This window comes from Homarus americanus, unplaced genomic scaffold (genome assembly GCF_018991925.1).
Source record: "Homarus americanus isolate GMGI-L3 unplaced genomic scaffold, GMGI_Hamer_2.0 scaffold4896, whole genome shotgun sequence".
NCBI lineage: Eukaryota > Metazoa > Arthropoda > Malacostraca > Decapoda > Nephropidae > Homarus > Homarus americanus.
In genome coordinates this window covers 9,413,569-9,428,659 of record NW_024749657.1, presented here as the reverse complement: position 1 = coordinate 9,428,659, position 15,091 = coordinate 9,413,569, and the positions used below count along the sequence as shown (strand labels likewise).

At 51.2% G+C, this 15,091-nt stretch overlaps 1 protein-coding gene across 1 annotated transcript in view; it reads left to right on the top strand.

The window, feature by feature from the left end:
- LOC121853609 (glycoprotein-N-acetylgalactosamine 3-beta-galactosyltransferase 1-like) overlaps positions 1-15,091 on the top strand; it is a 117,240-nt gene that overhangs the window by 62,045 nt on the left and 40,104 nt on the right. Inside the window, exon 3 of the mRNA XM_042347868.1 lies at positions 2,880-3,223. Coding sequence (XP_042203802.1) covers positions 2,880-3,223 — 344 coding nt within the window. The remainder of the gene's footprint in view (positions 1-2,879; positions 3,224-15,091) is intronic.

Genomic DNA, 15,091 nt, shown 5'->3' with positions numbered 1-15,091 from the left:
GATGTCTAGTACTAGAAAGAAAGACAGACAGACAGACGGACAGACACGTAATTAGTTTTAGCAGAGAAAATGGAAGATTGACCAAAAGAGAGAGAGAGAGAGAGAGAGAGAGAGAGAGAGATACCGGTATAGTTTTAGACTGGAAAATGCAGAGCCCAAAAGAACTCGTGGTATAACATCAGCAAATACTGTTACGCCAGAGGAATCCATTACACGTTATTGAGTGGAACCGTAACATGAATTACTAATGATTTTCTGTTATTAATAAGACCTAGAAAGATCTCTATAGGGGCAAGAGTCACCACATAAAAGTTGATCGTAATGAATCGTGACGTCATAACCACACCTGCCAATTGAGAGTTTGTTTATACTGTATGTTGACGTCATAACCACACCTGACAATTGAGGGTTTGTTTATTTGTTGACGTCATAACCACACCTGACACTTGAGGGTTTGTTTATATGTTGACGTCATAACCACACCTGACACTTGAGGGTTTGTTTATTTGTTGACGTCATAACCACACCTGACACTTGAGGGTTTGTTTATATGTTGACGTCATAACCACAATTGACGAGTTGACGGTAGAAATTTTTTCGTAAGATGGCAGGTCAATGGGTAAAGAAAATGCTTAAATTCACTATGGTAATGATATTTTTAAATAAATTGAGCCAAAAAGTGTCAAAAATAAGGGTTAAAGTTGCTAAAAAGTCACGTGACTGCGAAAAGCTGGGGCGAGCTTCCCAGCGGGAGACAGCCAGCTGTGGTTGTCCAACCTTCTTGGCTGATTGGCTCTGTAAATAATTATTATTAGATAATTAACTGTGCTTTACTGTACAACACATTAATACTATTTTGAATATATAAATATTACTAAGCACATAAACTAATTCAATGAATATTAGCTGCCCATACAACAAATTTCATAGTATAAACATTCAAAACAATATTGGTATTATTTTGGTCTTGGTCATCTGGGGAACCTAAAGCATCTAACTATGGGATTAAGTACTTTAAACAATTAGACACATTGTCTCTACAGGATTTCTGTCGCAAAAATTTTTTCGATCGCATAAGAAAATACAGATCATATGTTAGGTTAGGTTAGGTTAGGGTATGGTGAGTTATAAGGGTAGCTTAACATACACCGGTAAGGGGGGGAGGGGGTAGTAACTCAAAACTAGTGATTTCCGATAGAAATGAAGGTCTAAATCTTTCATAACACATAGCAAACCATCAGAAAAAAACATAGTCTGCATGTCTAAGTCCAGGGATGACCAAGACTTTAAATTTACCCAATATAGCCTATCTCGGACCTAAACATCAAAATCTTATGGTAGTTAAAGTAAAATTTTACCCATTAAGTAATATAAATGATGATTTATCCCAGTGGTTCATAAGCGAATCATCAAAACGATAACAGCACTATGTTGTCATGTTAACTAGCACCAGGCATTATCAAAACAAAGTCCAGACAATGTCATTACTTCTAAATTTACTCGTATCTCCATCTAGTACTGATATACTCTGTAAATGCACTGAAAAAAAATAGAAAGTTTACCATGTAAGAGTACATGACAGCTGAACTGGTGTGAACATGGGAGTTTTTTGTCAAAAAGAACATACAGTAAGAATGGAGGAAACTGCAGCGGGCTTATTGGCCCATACTGGGTAGTCCCATTTACACCCAACCCCTATCTCTCATATATCCATCCAACCTATGTTAGAAGCTGCTCTTCACGGCTCATTTCTTCAGGTCCGAAATGTCCATGACTTAGACAATAAAAAAAACACCCTTAAAACTTACCTGAACGTGGCATTTGGGCCATTCTACTACCTCCGACTGCAGCTGTGAAAAAACTAGTGACGTCATTGCAAATGGTGGCCCTGTTTCTAGAGAAATAGACTTATCTCGATTATTATAGCAGGACTTTAAAACTTTTATTGCAAATTATATGTACCGTATCACTCTACGATCTTGGCAGTGTATTTCTTGTGTTTGCCCAGAACCGTCAACTCTCCCATTGGAGGTTTGTTTATATAGTGACAACTTGGCAGTCTCGGCTTCGTGGACGTTAATGTTATAACATATTGCTGCACTTCAACAACTAAGGTATCCAACTTCAGTGTGTGTGTGTGTGTGTTTTAACTTGGAGACCTGTGGTATAATGGTCAGCATCCTCTCTTCGCAAGCTAGTGGACCCGAGTTCGATCCTCGGGCAGGGTGAAACTATGGGCAAGTTTCTTTATGCCATTTGCCTCTGTCTACCCAGCAGTAATTGGGAACCTGAATGTTAATCGATTTGCGGATCGTATTCCGGGGTATTGGTTAGCCAGTGCAGTTGGCGAGCTGACCAGTTTTCTCGGACTATTCCTTGACACTGCAGCTCATGCAACTCGTTAACTTAGGGTGTGGTTGTTGTGTTGGTGACAGCTTCTACACCTTAACAAATTCACGCCTAGGAGGCCCTTCGGCCGGCCATCCTCGATTTCGAGGGGCTTCCATTATAAAGGGCCAGGGAAGAAGATCCCCAAAGTTAAAGATACAGTTCGAAAAAATGAACAATATATTGCAGTTGAAATATTGTATATTCTAACTAAATTTTCTAAGTAAAATATATACAGAATTCTGACTGCAGGCAAAAAAAAAAAGTTGGCACTGCATTTTTTCGGTTTTCTATCTTGCCCTTTGGAGGCCTTTCTATAGTTTTCAAGAAGTAAAAATTATGCGACTCTATTGGATAATAAGAAACCTGCCAAGAAGGTCAGAAAATAATATGAAATTTCCACAAAACGGGAAGTCAACTACTCTGGTTCATGTTTCAAATATCCACACTTGGATCCCTGCTGAGGCTAATATCTCCCCTCCCCTCTACAGTGAGTATATCTTGGCCGTGCTACCTGACCCACCACTGCCGGTCCAGCGACGCTCAGCAGAGGCCAGTGGCAGCAATGGGACGACGGACGGTGCGAGGACCAGAGACGGAAGGCAAGGAGAGAGTGACCGAGGCCATAAGGAGGAAACCAGCCCCAAGATTCTCTGTCTTATCGTGACGTCACCACAGTACCACGAAGAACGGGCTGCCCACGTAGCAGCCACCTGGGCCACCCACTGTACCCGGGCCGTCTTCCTCACCACCGCCCACCACCCGCTCCTCCCTGACACCCTTCTCACCTCCGGCGCCTCCACCTACCACCAGCTCTGGGACAAGGTCACACAAGGTAGGATTATATTATTTTATGGTTAGGATAAGTTAGGTTAGGTTAGGTTACGTTACGTTACATTACCTTACCTTACCTTACGTTACGTTACGTTACATTACTAGCTCTTGACACATATTCCGACCTTAGAGTCCTCTGGGGTTGACTGTGAGGTAATGTAGGTACCTGTTGTAAATCGAAAGTTGCGAATTCGTATTCAGGGAAAGTTGTTGGAGCTTCCAATAACTTGATGACATAAATCATTGACTCTTCAGGCTTCTACGCCCTTAACTCATGAGACATAAAGGGAATCATGACCTTAGCATGCTTCCCTGTTGGGTGCTGTAAACGCTTCTGCGCTTCACCTTACACAAGTATGTAGGGGGGGGAGTGCCCAATTAAAAAATATATATATATTAACTTCAGCGTGTGTGTTTTCCCTACACCACTCTCTTCTCTCCTCTTCTCACTTGTTTCCTCTTCTCACTTCTCTCCTCCTCCAATTTCTCTCCTCCTCTCACTTCACTTCACCTCTCACTTCTCTCCATCTCTCCCTTCTCTCCACCTCTCACTTCTCTCCACCTCTCACTTCTCTCCACATCTCACTTCACTTCACCTCTCACTTCTCTTCACCTCTCACTTCTCTCCACCTCTCACTTCTCTCCATCTCTCACTTCTCTCACCTCAGACTTGTGTCCGCATCTCAATTCTCTCCTCCTCTCACTTCACTCCTCTCACTTCTCTTCACCTCTCACTTCTGTCCGCCTCTCACTTCTCTCCTCCTCTCACTTCTTCCCTCCTCTCACTGATCTCAATCTTTCACTTCTCTCCTCCTCTCACTTTTATCCTACTCTCACTTCTATCCGCCTCTCACTTCTCTCCTCCTCTTACTTGTCCCCTCATCTTATTTCACTCCACCTCTCACTCCTCTCCTCCTCTCACTTCACTCCTCCTCTCACTTCACACCTCCTCTCACTTCTCTCCTCCTCTCTCATCTCTCCACCTTTCACTTCTCTCCTCCTCTTACTTGTCCCCTCATCTTATTTCACTCCACCTCTCACTCCTCTCCGCCTCTCATTTCACTCCTCCTCTCACTTCAATCATCCTCTCACTTCACTCATCCTCTCACTTCACTCCTCCTCTCACTTCTCTCCTCCTCTCACTTCTTCCCTCCTCTCAATTCTCTCCATCACTCACTCCTCTCCTCCTCTCACTTCTCTCCTCCACTCACTTCCTCCCTCCTCTCACTTCTCTCCTCCTCTCACTTCTTCCCTCCTCTCACTTCTCTCCATCTCCACTTCTCCTCCTCCTCTCACTTCTCTCCTCCTCTTACTTGTCCCTCATCTTATTTCCTCCACCTCTCCTCCTCCTCCTCTCATTTCCTCTCCTCCTCTCACTTCAATCATCTCCTCTCCTTCCTCATCCTCTCCACTTCCTCCTCCTCTCCTTCTCTCCTCCCCTCTCACTTCTTCCCTCTCTCAATTCTCTCCTCCTCCTCCTCTCCTCCTCTCCACTTCTCTCCCTCCCTCCACTTCCTCCCCTCCTCTCCCTTCTCTCCTCCTCCCATTCTTCCCCTCCTCCACTTCTCTCCATCTCCCTTCTCTCCTCCTCTCACTTCCTCCCTCTCTTTCCTTCTCTCCTCCTCTCACTTCTTCCCTCCCCTCTCACTTCTCTCCATCTCTCACTTCTCTCCTCCTCTCCCTTCCTCTCCTCCTCTCACTTCTCTCCTCCTCTTACTTTCCCTCTTCTTCTTTCACTCCCCCTCTCCTCCTCTCCTCCTCTCCATCTCCCTCCTCTCCCACTTCCTTCCTCCTCTTCTTCCCTCATCCTCTCCTTCTAATCCTCCTTTCTTCTCTCACCTCTCACTTCTCTCCTCCTCTCCACTTCCTCCCTTCTCTTCTCTCCTCCTACTTCTCTCCTCTTCTTCCTCCCCTCTCCTCCTCTCCACTTCTCTCCCTCCTCCACCTCTTCCCTCCTCTCCCTTCCTCCTCCTTTCATTCACCTCCTCTCATTCTCTCCTCCTCTCACTCTCCCTCCTCTCACTTCTTCCCTCCTCTCCCTTCTCTCTCACTTCTCTCCTCCTCTCCTTCTCTCCTCCTCTCACTTCTCTCCCATCTTTCACTTTTATCCTCCTGTCACTTCCTCCTCCTCTCTCCTTACTCATCCTCTCCTTCCTCCTCTCATTTCCTCCACCTCTCACTTCTCCACCTCTCACTTCCTCCCCTCCTCTCCTTCCTCCTCCTCTCCTTCACTTCCTCTCCCTTCCTCCCCTCTCTCTTCCCTCCTCTCACTTCTCTCCTCTCCACACATCTCTCCAACTCTCCCTTCTCTCCACCTCTCACTTCTCCCCTCATCTCATTTCCTCCACCTCTTTCCTCTCCTCCTCTCCCTTCCTCCTCTTATTTCCTCACATCTCTCCTCTCTCTCTCCCTTCCTCCTCCTCTCACTTCCTCCACCTCTCCCTTCACTCCTCTCACTTCATACCTCCTCTCCATCTCTCCACCTCTCACTTCTCTCCACCTCTCCTTCTCCCCTCATCTCATTTCACTCCACCTCTCCCTCTCTCCTCCTCTCACCTCTATCCTCTCCACCTCCCTCCCACCTCTCACTTCACTCCACCTTTCACGTCTCCCGACCTCTCGCTTCTCCCCTCTTCTCACTTCTCTCCTCCTCTAACTTCTCTCCTCCTCACGTTTCTCCTCCTCCTCTCCCTTCACTCGACCTCTCACTTCTCTTCCTCCTCCCAATTCTCTCCACCTCTCACTTCTCTCCTCCTCTCACTTCTCTTCTCCTCTCACTTCTCCACCCACCTCTTGCCTCTCCTCTCCTATCCACTTCCTCCTCCCCTCTCCACTTCCCTCCTCCTCTCCTTCACCTCTCTCCTCCTCTCTCACTTCTCTCCTCCTCTCCTTCTCTCCTCCTCTCCCTCTCCTCCTCTCACTTCCCACCTCCTCCTCTCCTCCTCTCACTTCTCTCCTCCCTCTCATCTCTCTCCACCTCTTTCCCTCTCCTCCTCATACTTTCCTCCATCTTCCTCCCACCTCTCTCCTTTTCTCCTCCTCTCACTTTTCTCCTCCTCTCACTACTCTCCTCCTTTCACTTCTCTCCCACCTCTTACTTTTCTCCTCCCTATCACTTTCTCCCTCCTCTCACTTCACTCCCTCCCTCTCCCTTCCTCCTCCTCTCCCTTCACCTCCCTCTCATTTCACTCCCACCTCTCCTTCCTCCTCCCTCTTCTCTCCTCTTATTTCGCTTCACCTCTCACTCCTCTGCTCCTCTCACTTCTCTCCTCCTCTTACTTCCTCCTCCTCTCCACTTCCTCCTCTCCCATCCTCCTCCTATCACTTCTCCTCCTCTCCACTTCTCTCCTCCTCATCTCTCCCTCCTCTCACTCTCTCCTCTTCTCCTTCCTCTTCCTCCCTTCTCTCCTCCTCTCCCTCTCTCCTCCTCTCCCACTTCACTCATTCCTCTCACTTCTCTCTCCCTCTCACTTCTCCTCCTCACTTCTCTCCTCCTCTCACTTCTCTCCTCCTCTCACATCTCTCCACCTCTCATTCCTCTCCTCCTCTTACTTCTCCATCATCTTATTTCACTCCACCTCTCACTTCTCTCCTCCTCTAACTTCTCTCCTCTTAGTTCACTTCACCCCTCTCCTCCTCCCCTCTTTCCACTTCTCTCCTCCTCTCACTTCTCTTCCTCTCACTTTTCTCCTCCTCTCACTTCATTCTTCCTCTCCTCCTCTGCTCCTCTCCCTTCCTTCCTCTCACTTCTCTCCTCCTCTAACTTCTCCTCCTCTTAGTTCACTTACCTCTCACTCTCTACTCCTCTCCTTTTCTCCTCCTATCACTTCCTCTTCCTCTCCTCTTCCTCCACCTCTCACTTTTCTCCTCCTCTCACTTCTCTCCTCCTCTCACTTCTCTCCCTCCTCTCACTTCCTCTTCCTCCTCTTCTCTCCTCCTCTCACTTCTCTCCTCCTCTCATCTCTCCCACCTCTCATTCCTCCTCCTCTTACTTCAACCTCATCTTATTTCCTCCACCTCTCACTTTTCTCCTCCTCTCCTTCACTCTTCCTCTCCTCCTCTGCTCCTCTCCTCCCACTCCCCCCTCACTTCTCCCTCCTCTCCTTCTCTCCTCTTAGTTCACTTCACCTCTCCTCCTCTGCTCCTCTCCACTTCTCTCCTCCTCTCACTTCCTCTTCCTCTCCACTTTTCTCCTCCTCTCCTTCATTCTTCCTCTCCTCTTGCTCCTCTCCACTTCCTCCCCCTCTTTCCCTCTCCTCCTCTCCTTAGCTCCTCTTATTCCTTTCCTCCCTCACTCCTCTGCTCTCTCACCTCTCCTCTATCCCTTCACTCATCCTCTCACTTCCTCCACCTCTCACTTTCTCCTCCTCTCCCCTTCTCTCCTCCTCTCACTTCTCTCCTCCTCTCCTTCTCTTCCTCTCACTTCTCTCCTCCTCTCACTTCTCTCCTCCTCTCACTTCTCTCCTCCTCTCCTTCTCCTCCTCTCATTCCTCTCCTCCTCTTACTTCAAACCTCATCTTATTTCACTCCACCTCTCACTTCTCTCCCTCTTCTTACTTCTCCCCCCATCTTATTTCACCCCACCTCTCGCTCTTCTCCTCTCACTTCTCTCCACCTCTCACTTCTCTCTATCTCTCCTTCTCTCCTCCTCTCTTCTCCTCCTCTCCTCACTTCTCCTCCCCCTCTCCCCTTCATCCTCTCCTTCTATCCTCCCTCTTACTTCTCCCCCTTTCTTTTCACCTCCACCTATCGCTCTTCTCCTCCTCTCATTTATCTCCCTCCTCTCCTTCTCTCCGCTCTCCCTTCTCTCCACCTCTCCTTCTCTCCTCCTCTCCTCCATCCTCTCTACTTCTCTCCTCCTCTCATCTCTCCCCTCTCATTCTCTCCTCCTCTTGCTTTCCTCATCTTATTTCCTCCACCTCTCCACTTTTCTCCTCCTCTCACTTCCTCTTCCTCTCACTCTCTGTTCTCTCCTTCCTCCCTTCTCCCTTCTCTCCTCCTTTACCTCTCCTCTTAATTCCCTCACCTCTCCTCTCTCCTCCCTTCACTTCCTCTCCTCTCCTTCCCTCCTCCTCTCCTTCTCTTCCTCTCTCCTTACCTCCTCCTTCCCTCCTCCTTCTATCTCTCCTCCTCTCCTCCTCTCCCCTTCTCCTCCTCTCCTTCTTCCCTCCTGTCCTTCCTCCCATCTTTCTCTCTCCTCCTCTCCTTATCTCCCACCTCTCCACTTCTCTCCCACCTCTCCCCTTCTCTCCCCCTCTCACTTCTCTCCTCCTCTTCCTTCCTCCACCCCTCTCCTTCCTTCTCCTTTTCACCTCTCCTCCCTCCTCCTTACCTCCTCTCCTTCCTCTCATCCTCTCCTCTCCACTCCTCCTCTCACTTCACTCACCTCTCCCTTCTCTCCTCCTCTCATCTCTCCCACCTTTCCTTCTCCTCCTCTTACTTCTCCCCTCATCTTATTTCACTCACCTCTCCTATCTCCTCTTTTCACTTCACTCTCTCTCTGCTCTCTCCCCTCTTCCATCTCTCTCCTTCTTCCCCCTCTCCCTCTCCATCTTTCATCTCTCCTCCTCTCCTCCACCTCTCCTCTTCTCTCTCTCCTTCTCTCTCCTTCATCCTCCTCCCTTCTCCTCCTCTCACTTTCTCCACCTCTCATCTCCCTCTCTCCCTTCTTTCCTCCTCTCATTCTCCACCTCTCCTTCCTCATCCTCTCACTTCCTCCTCCTCTCCCTTCACCCTCTCCCTTCTACTCCTCTCTCCTCTCCCCCTTCTCTCTCTTCTTACTGTCCCTCATCTTATTTCCTCCCCCCCTTCTCTCCTCCTCTCTGCTCTCACCTTAGTTCTTCACCTCTCCTCCCTCTGCTCCTCTCCTTTTCTCCTCCCTATCTTCCTCTTCCCCTCTCACTTCTCTCCTCCTCTCTTCTCTCCTCTCTCACATCTCTCCACCTCTCATTCCTCTCCTCCTCTTTTTAAACCTCCTTCCTCCCACCTCTCTTTCTCCTCCTCTCCTTCCTCTTCCTCCTCTCTACTCCTCTCCTTCCTCCCACCTCACTTCTCTCCTCCTCTGCTTATCTCCTCTTCATTTCACCACCTCTCCTCCTCTGCTCCTACCTTCTCTCCCACCTCTCCCTTCTCTCCTCTCACTTCTATCCTCCCTCTCCTTCCTTCTCTCCTTCTCTCCTCCTCTCCTTCTTTCTTCATCTCATTGCTTTCCCCTCTCCTTCTCGCCTCCTCTCCTTACTCCTCCTCTCCACTTCCTCCTCTCTCCTCCTCTCTCCTTCACTCCCTCCTCTCACTTCTCCTCTCTTTCTCTCCTCCTCTCTTCTCTCTTATTTCTTCCTCCTCTCCCTTCCTCTCCTTCTCCCTCTCTCCTTTTCCTCCTTTCCTCCTCCCTCCTCTCCCCATCTCTCACCTCTCCTTCCTCCACCTTCCGTCTCCCCTCTCATTTCTCCCCACCTCTCCTTCTCCCCTATTCTCCTTCTCTCCTCCTCTCACTTTCTCCTCCTCTCACTTCTCTCCTCCTCTCACTTCTCTCCTCCTCTCCCTTCACCCCACCTTTCGTCTCCCCTCTCCCTTCTCCCCACCTCCTTCTCTCCTCCTCTCCTTCTCTCCTCTCTCCTTCTCTCCTCTAATTTCTCTCCTCCTCTCCTTCTCTCCTCCTCTACTTCTCTCTATTCTCCCTTTCTCCTCCTCTCCTTCTTTCCTCTCTCATTTCTCCACCTCCCACCTCTTTTCCTCTCCTCCTCTCCCTTCTCTAGCCTCTCTCTGTCCTCCTCTCATACCCTCTCTCCTTCCCTTCTCCTCCACTTTTCTCCTCCTCTCCTTCTTTCCTCATCATTTAACTCACCTCCCCACTTTTCGCCTCCTCTCCCTTCTCTCCTCCTCTCCTTCTCTCCTCCTCCTAACTTCTCCCCTCCTCTCACTCTTCCCTCCTCTCCCTTCTTCCCTCATCTCATTGCTCCACCTCCCCTTTTCTCGCCTCCTCTCCCTTCTCTCCTCCTCTCCTTCTCTCCTTTTCTATTTTCTCTCCTCCTCTCCACCTCTCTCCCCTTTTACTTTTTCCTTTTTATCCTTCTCTCCTCCTCTCCTTCTCTCGCCTCTCACTTCACCTCCTCCTCTCCTTCTTTCCTTCTCTAACTTCTCTCCATCTTTCACTTCTCTGCACCTCTCACTTCTCACCTCCTCTCACTTCTCTCCTATTCTCCTTCTCTCCACCTCCTTCTCTCCTCTCCCTTCTCTCCTCCTCTCATTCCTCCCCTCCTTCCTCCCCCTCTCCCTTCTCTCCTCCTCTTATCTTTTCTCCTCTCATTTCCTCCACCTCTCCTCCTCTGCTCCTCTCCTTCCTCCTCCTCTCCCCCTCCTCCTCTCCCATCTCTCCTCTTTCTCCACCTCTCCTCCTCTCCTCCTCTTACTTCTCCCCTCATCTTTTCCTCCCCTCCCTCCTCTCCTCCTCTCCTTCATCTTCCTCTCCTTCACTCATCCTCTCATTTCACTCCTCCCTCCTTACACCTCCTCTCACTTCATTCCTCCTCTACTTCTCCTCCTCACTTCTCTCCTCCTCTCCTTCTCCCCTCATCTCATTTCCTCCACATCTCCTCCTCTCCTCCTCTCCTTCACTAATCCTTCACCTCCTCCTCCCTCTCCTTATTTCCCTGTCCTTCTCTCCTCCACTCACTTCACCTCCTCTCCTTCTCTCCTCTCCACCTCTCCTTCCTCCACCTCTTACTTCTCCCTCACATCTTATTTCTCCTCCTCCCTCTCTCCTCCTTCACTCTTCCTCTCCTTCTCATCCTCTCATTTCCTCCTCCTCTCCCTCCTCCTCCTCTCCTCTCTCCTCCTCTCCATATCTCCTCTCTTCTCTCCACCTCTCTTCTCCCCTCTCCTTCTCTCCTCCTCTACTTCTCTCCCTAACTTTCACTTCTCCCCCTCTCCTTCTCCCTCTCTCACTTCATTCCATCTCTACTCTCTCTCCTCCTTTCCACTACTCTCCTCTCTCCACTTCTCTCCCTCTCCTCTCTCCTCTCCTTCTCTCCTCGTCTCTTCCTCCCACCTCTCCTTCCTAATCCTTCCTCACCTCTCACTTCTCTACCTTTCACTTCTCTCCTCCTCTTACTCCTCTCCTCCTCTCCTACTCTCCTCCTCTACTTCTCTCTCCTCATCTCTCCCCTCTCCCTTCCTCCCACCTTTCGTCTCCCCCACCTCTCCTTCTCTCCTCCTCTCCTTCTCTCCCACCTCTCCCTTCTCCCTCCTCTCACGTGTCTCCTCCTCTCCTTTCTCCTCCTCTCCTTCTCTCCTTCTCCCCACCTCCACTTCACCCTCTCCTTCTCCCCTCCTCTCCTTCTCTCCTCTTCTCCTTCTCCTCCCTCCTTCTCTTGCCTCTCATTTCTCCCCTCCTCTCCTCTCCCTCCTCTCCTTCTCTCCCCTCTCCTTCTCCCCTCCTCTCCCCTTCTCCCCTCCTCTCCATTTCTCTCCTCCTCTCCTTCTCTCCTCCTCTCCCTTCTCTCCTCCTCCTTCTCTCCCCTCTCCCTCTCCCCTCCCTTCTCCCCCTCTCCCTTCTCTCCTCTCCTTCTCTCCTCCTCCCCTTCTCTCCTCCTCACTTCCCCTCCTCTCCCTCCCCTCCTCTCCTTCTCTCCTCCTCTCCTTCCCCTCCTCTCACTTCTCCCCTCCTCTCCTTCTCTCCTCCTATCACTTCTCCCCTCCTCTCACTTCTCTCCACCTCTCCCTTCCCCCCTCCCTTCTCTCCTCCTCCTTCTCCCCTCCTCTCTTCTCTCCCTCTCTTCTCCCCCCCACCTCTCCTTCTCTCCCTCCTCTCCACTTCTCCCTCCTCTCCTTCTCTCCCACCTCTCCTTCTCCCCACCTCTCCACTTCTCTCCTCCTCTCACTTCTCCCCTCCTCTCCCTTCTCCTCCTCTCCTTCTCTCCTCCCTATCCCTTCTCCTCCTCTCCCTTCTCCTCCACCTCTCCCTTCTCCCCCACCTCTCTTCTCCTCCTCTCCTTCTCCTCCTCTCTTCTCTCCCTCTCACTTCTCCCCCCCACCTCTCCTTCTCTCCACCTCTCCCCTTCTCCCCACCTCTCACTTCTCTCCTCCCTCTCCACTTCTCCCTCCTCTCCTTCTCCTCCTCTCGCCTCCTCCTCCTTCTCCCCTCCCTCTCCCCTCTCTCCCTCTTCCCTCTCCCTTCTCCTCCTCTCCCTTCTCCCCTCCTCTCTTCCCCTCTCCTTTCTCCCCTCTCACTTCTCTCCTCCTCTCCCTTCTCCCTCCTCTCCTTCTCCCCCTCCCTCTCCTTCTCTCCTCCTATCCTTCCCCTCCTCTCCCTCTCCCACCTCTCCCTTCTCCCCCCTCTCACTTCTCTCCTCCTCTCACTTTCCCCTCCTCTCCTTCTCTCCCACCTCCTTCTCTCACCTCCTCCTTCTCCCCCCCTCTCCTTCTCTCCTCCTCTCCACTTCTCCCCTCTCTCCTTCTCCCCTCCTCTCCTTCTCTCCTCCTATCCTTCTCCCTCTCTCCACTTCTCTCCCACCTCCTTCTCCCCCACCTCACTTCTCTCCTCCTCTCCCTTCTCCCCTCCTCTCCTTCTCTCCTCCTCTCACTTCTCCCCCTCTCCCTTCTCCCTCCTCTACTTCTCCCCCTCTCACTTCTCTCCTCCTCTTCCACTTCTCCCTCCTCTCCCTTCTCCCCTCCTCCCTTCTCTCCTCTTACTTCTCCCCTCCTCTCACTTCTCTCCCTCATCTCTTCCTCCCCTTCTCTCCTCTATCATTTCTCCCCTCTTTCTCTCCTCCTCTCCCTTCTCTCCTCCTCTCCCTTCTCTCCTCCTCTCACTTCTCCCTCTCCCTCTCATTTCTCTCCCACCTCTCACTTCTCCTCACCTCTCACTTCTCTCCCCTCTCACTTCTCCTCCTATCTCTTCTCCCCTCTCTCACTTCTCCTCTCCCTCTCACTTCTCTCCTCCTCTCACCTAACTCCTCCTCTCACTTCTCTCCTCCCCCTTCTCCTCTCACTTCTCTCCTCCTCTCCTTCTCTCCTCCTCTCCTTCTCTCCTCCTATCCTTCTCCCCTCCTCTCCTTCTCTCCTCCTACTCTTCTCCCCTCTTTCCACTTCTCCCTACTCTTACTTCTCTCCTCTCCTTCTCCCTCCACCACTTCTCCCTCCTCTCCTCCCCTCTTCTCACTTCTCCTCCTACTTCTCTCCTCCTTCTCCCTCCTCCTGCCTTCTCCTCTTCCTTCTCTCCTCTTTCTCTCCTCCTCCTTCTCCCCTCCTCTCACTTCTCTCCTCCTCTCCCTTCTCTCCTCCAATCACTTCTCTCCTCTCCACTTCTCCTCCTCCTCACTTCTCCTCCTCTCCCACTTCTCTCCTCTCTCACTTCTCCCTCCTATCACTTCTCCCCTCCTCTCACTTCTCCTCCTCCTCTCACTTCTCTCCCTCCTCTCACTTCTCTCCTCCCTCTCCTTCTCTCCCTCCTCTCACTTCTCTCCTCCTCTCCTTCTCTCCTCCTATCCTTCTCCCTCCCTCTCCTTCTCCTTCCTCCTTCTCCTCCTTCTCCTCCTCTCCTTCTCTCCTCCTCTCCTTCTCTCCTTCCTCTCCTTCTCTCCTCCTCTCCTTCTCCTCCTCTTACTTCTCCTCTCTCTCCTTCTCTCCTCCTATCCTTCTCCCCTCTTACTTCTCCCCTCCTCTCCTTCTCCTCCTCCTTTCCTCCTCTCCCTCCCCTCCTATCACTTCTCCTCCTTCCTTCTCCTCTATCCCTTCTCCCATCACTTCTCTCCTCCCTCCTTCTCCTCCTCTCTTCTCCCCTCCTCTTCCTCCCCTCCTCTCCTTCTCCTCCCTCCTTCTCCCCCTCCTCTTCACCTCCCCTCCTCTACTTCTCTCCTCCTCCACCCTCCTCTCACTTCTCCCCTCCCTCTCCTTCTCCTCCTTCCCTCTCTCCTCCTCTCCTCTCTCCTCTCCCTTCTCCCCTCCTCCCCCACTTCTCCTCCTCTCTTCTCTCCTCCTTTTCCCCTCCTCTTACTTCTCCCCTCTTACCTCCCCTCTTCTCCCCTCTCTCCCTTCTCTCCTCCTCTCCTTCTCCCTCCTCCTCCTTCTCCCCTCCTCTCTTCTCTCCCTCATCCTTCTCCCTCCTCCCCTTCACTCCTCCTCTTACTTCTCCTCCTCTTACTTCTCCCCCCTCCTCTCACTTCTCCCCTCCTCTCACTTCTCTCCTCCCTCTCCTTCTCCCCTCCCTCTCCTTCTCTCTCCTATCCTTCTCCCCTCTCTTCTTCTCCCCTCTCCTTCTCCTCCTCTCCCACTTCTCCCCTCCTCTTACTTCTCCTCTCTTACTTCTCCCCTCCTCTCACTTCTCCCCTCCTCTCACTTCTCCTCCTCTCCACTTCTCCCCTCCTCTCCTTCTCCCCTCCCTCCTTCTCTCCTCCTATCACTTTCCCTCCTCTTCCTCCTCTTACTTCTCCCTCCCCTCTCACTTCTCCCCTCCCTCTCCTTTCTCCTCCCTATCACTTCTCTCCTCCCTCCTTCTCCTCCCCTCCCTCTTACCTCCCCTCCTCTTACTTCTCCCCTCCTCTTTACTTCTCCCCTCCTCTTCCCTTCTCTCCTCTCTCACTTCTCTCCCCTCCCTACTCTTCTCCCCTCCTCTCCACTTCTCTCCTCCCTCTCCACTTCTCTCCTCTCTCCCCTTCTCTCCCTCCTATCCTTCTCTCCTCCACTTCCCTCCTCCTCTCCCTTCTCTCCTCCTCTCCTTCTCCTCTATCACTTCTCTCCTCCTCTCTTCTCCCCTCTCTCTCCTTCTCTCCTCCTCTCCTTCTCCTCTATCACTTCTCTCCTCTCCTTCTCCCTCTCTCCTCCCCCTCCTCCCTTCTCTCCTCCTCCACTTCTCCCCTCCCTCTCCTTCTCC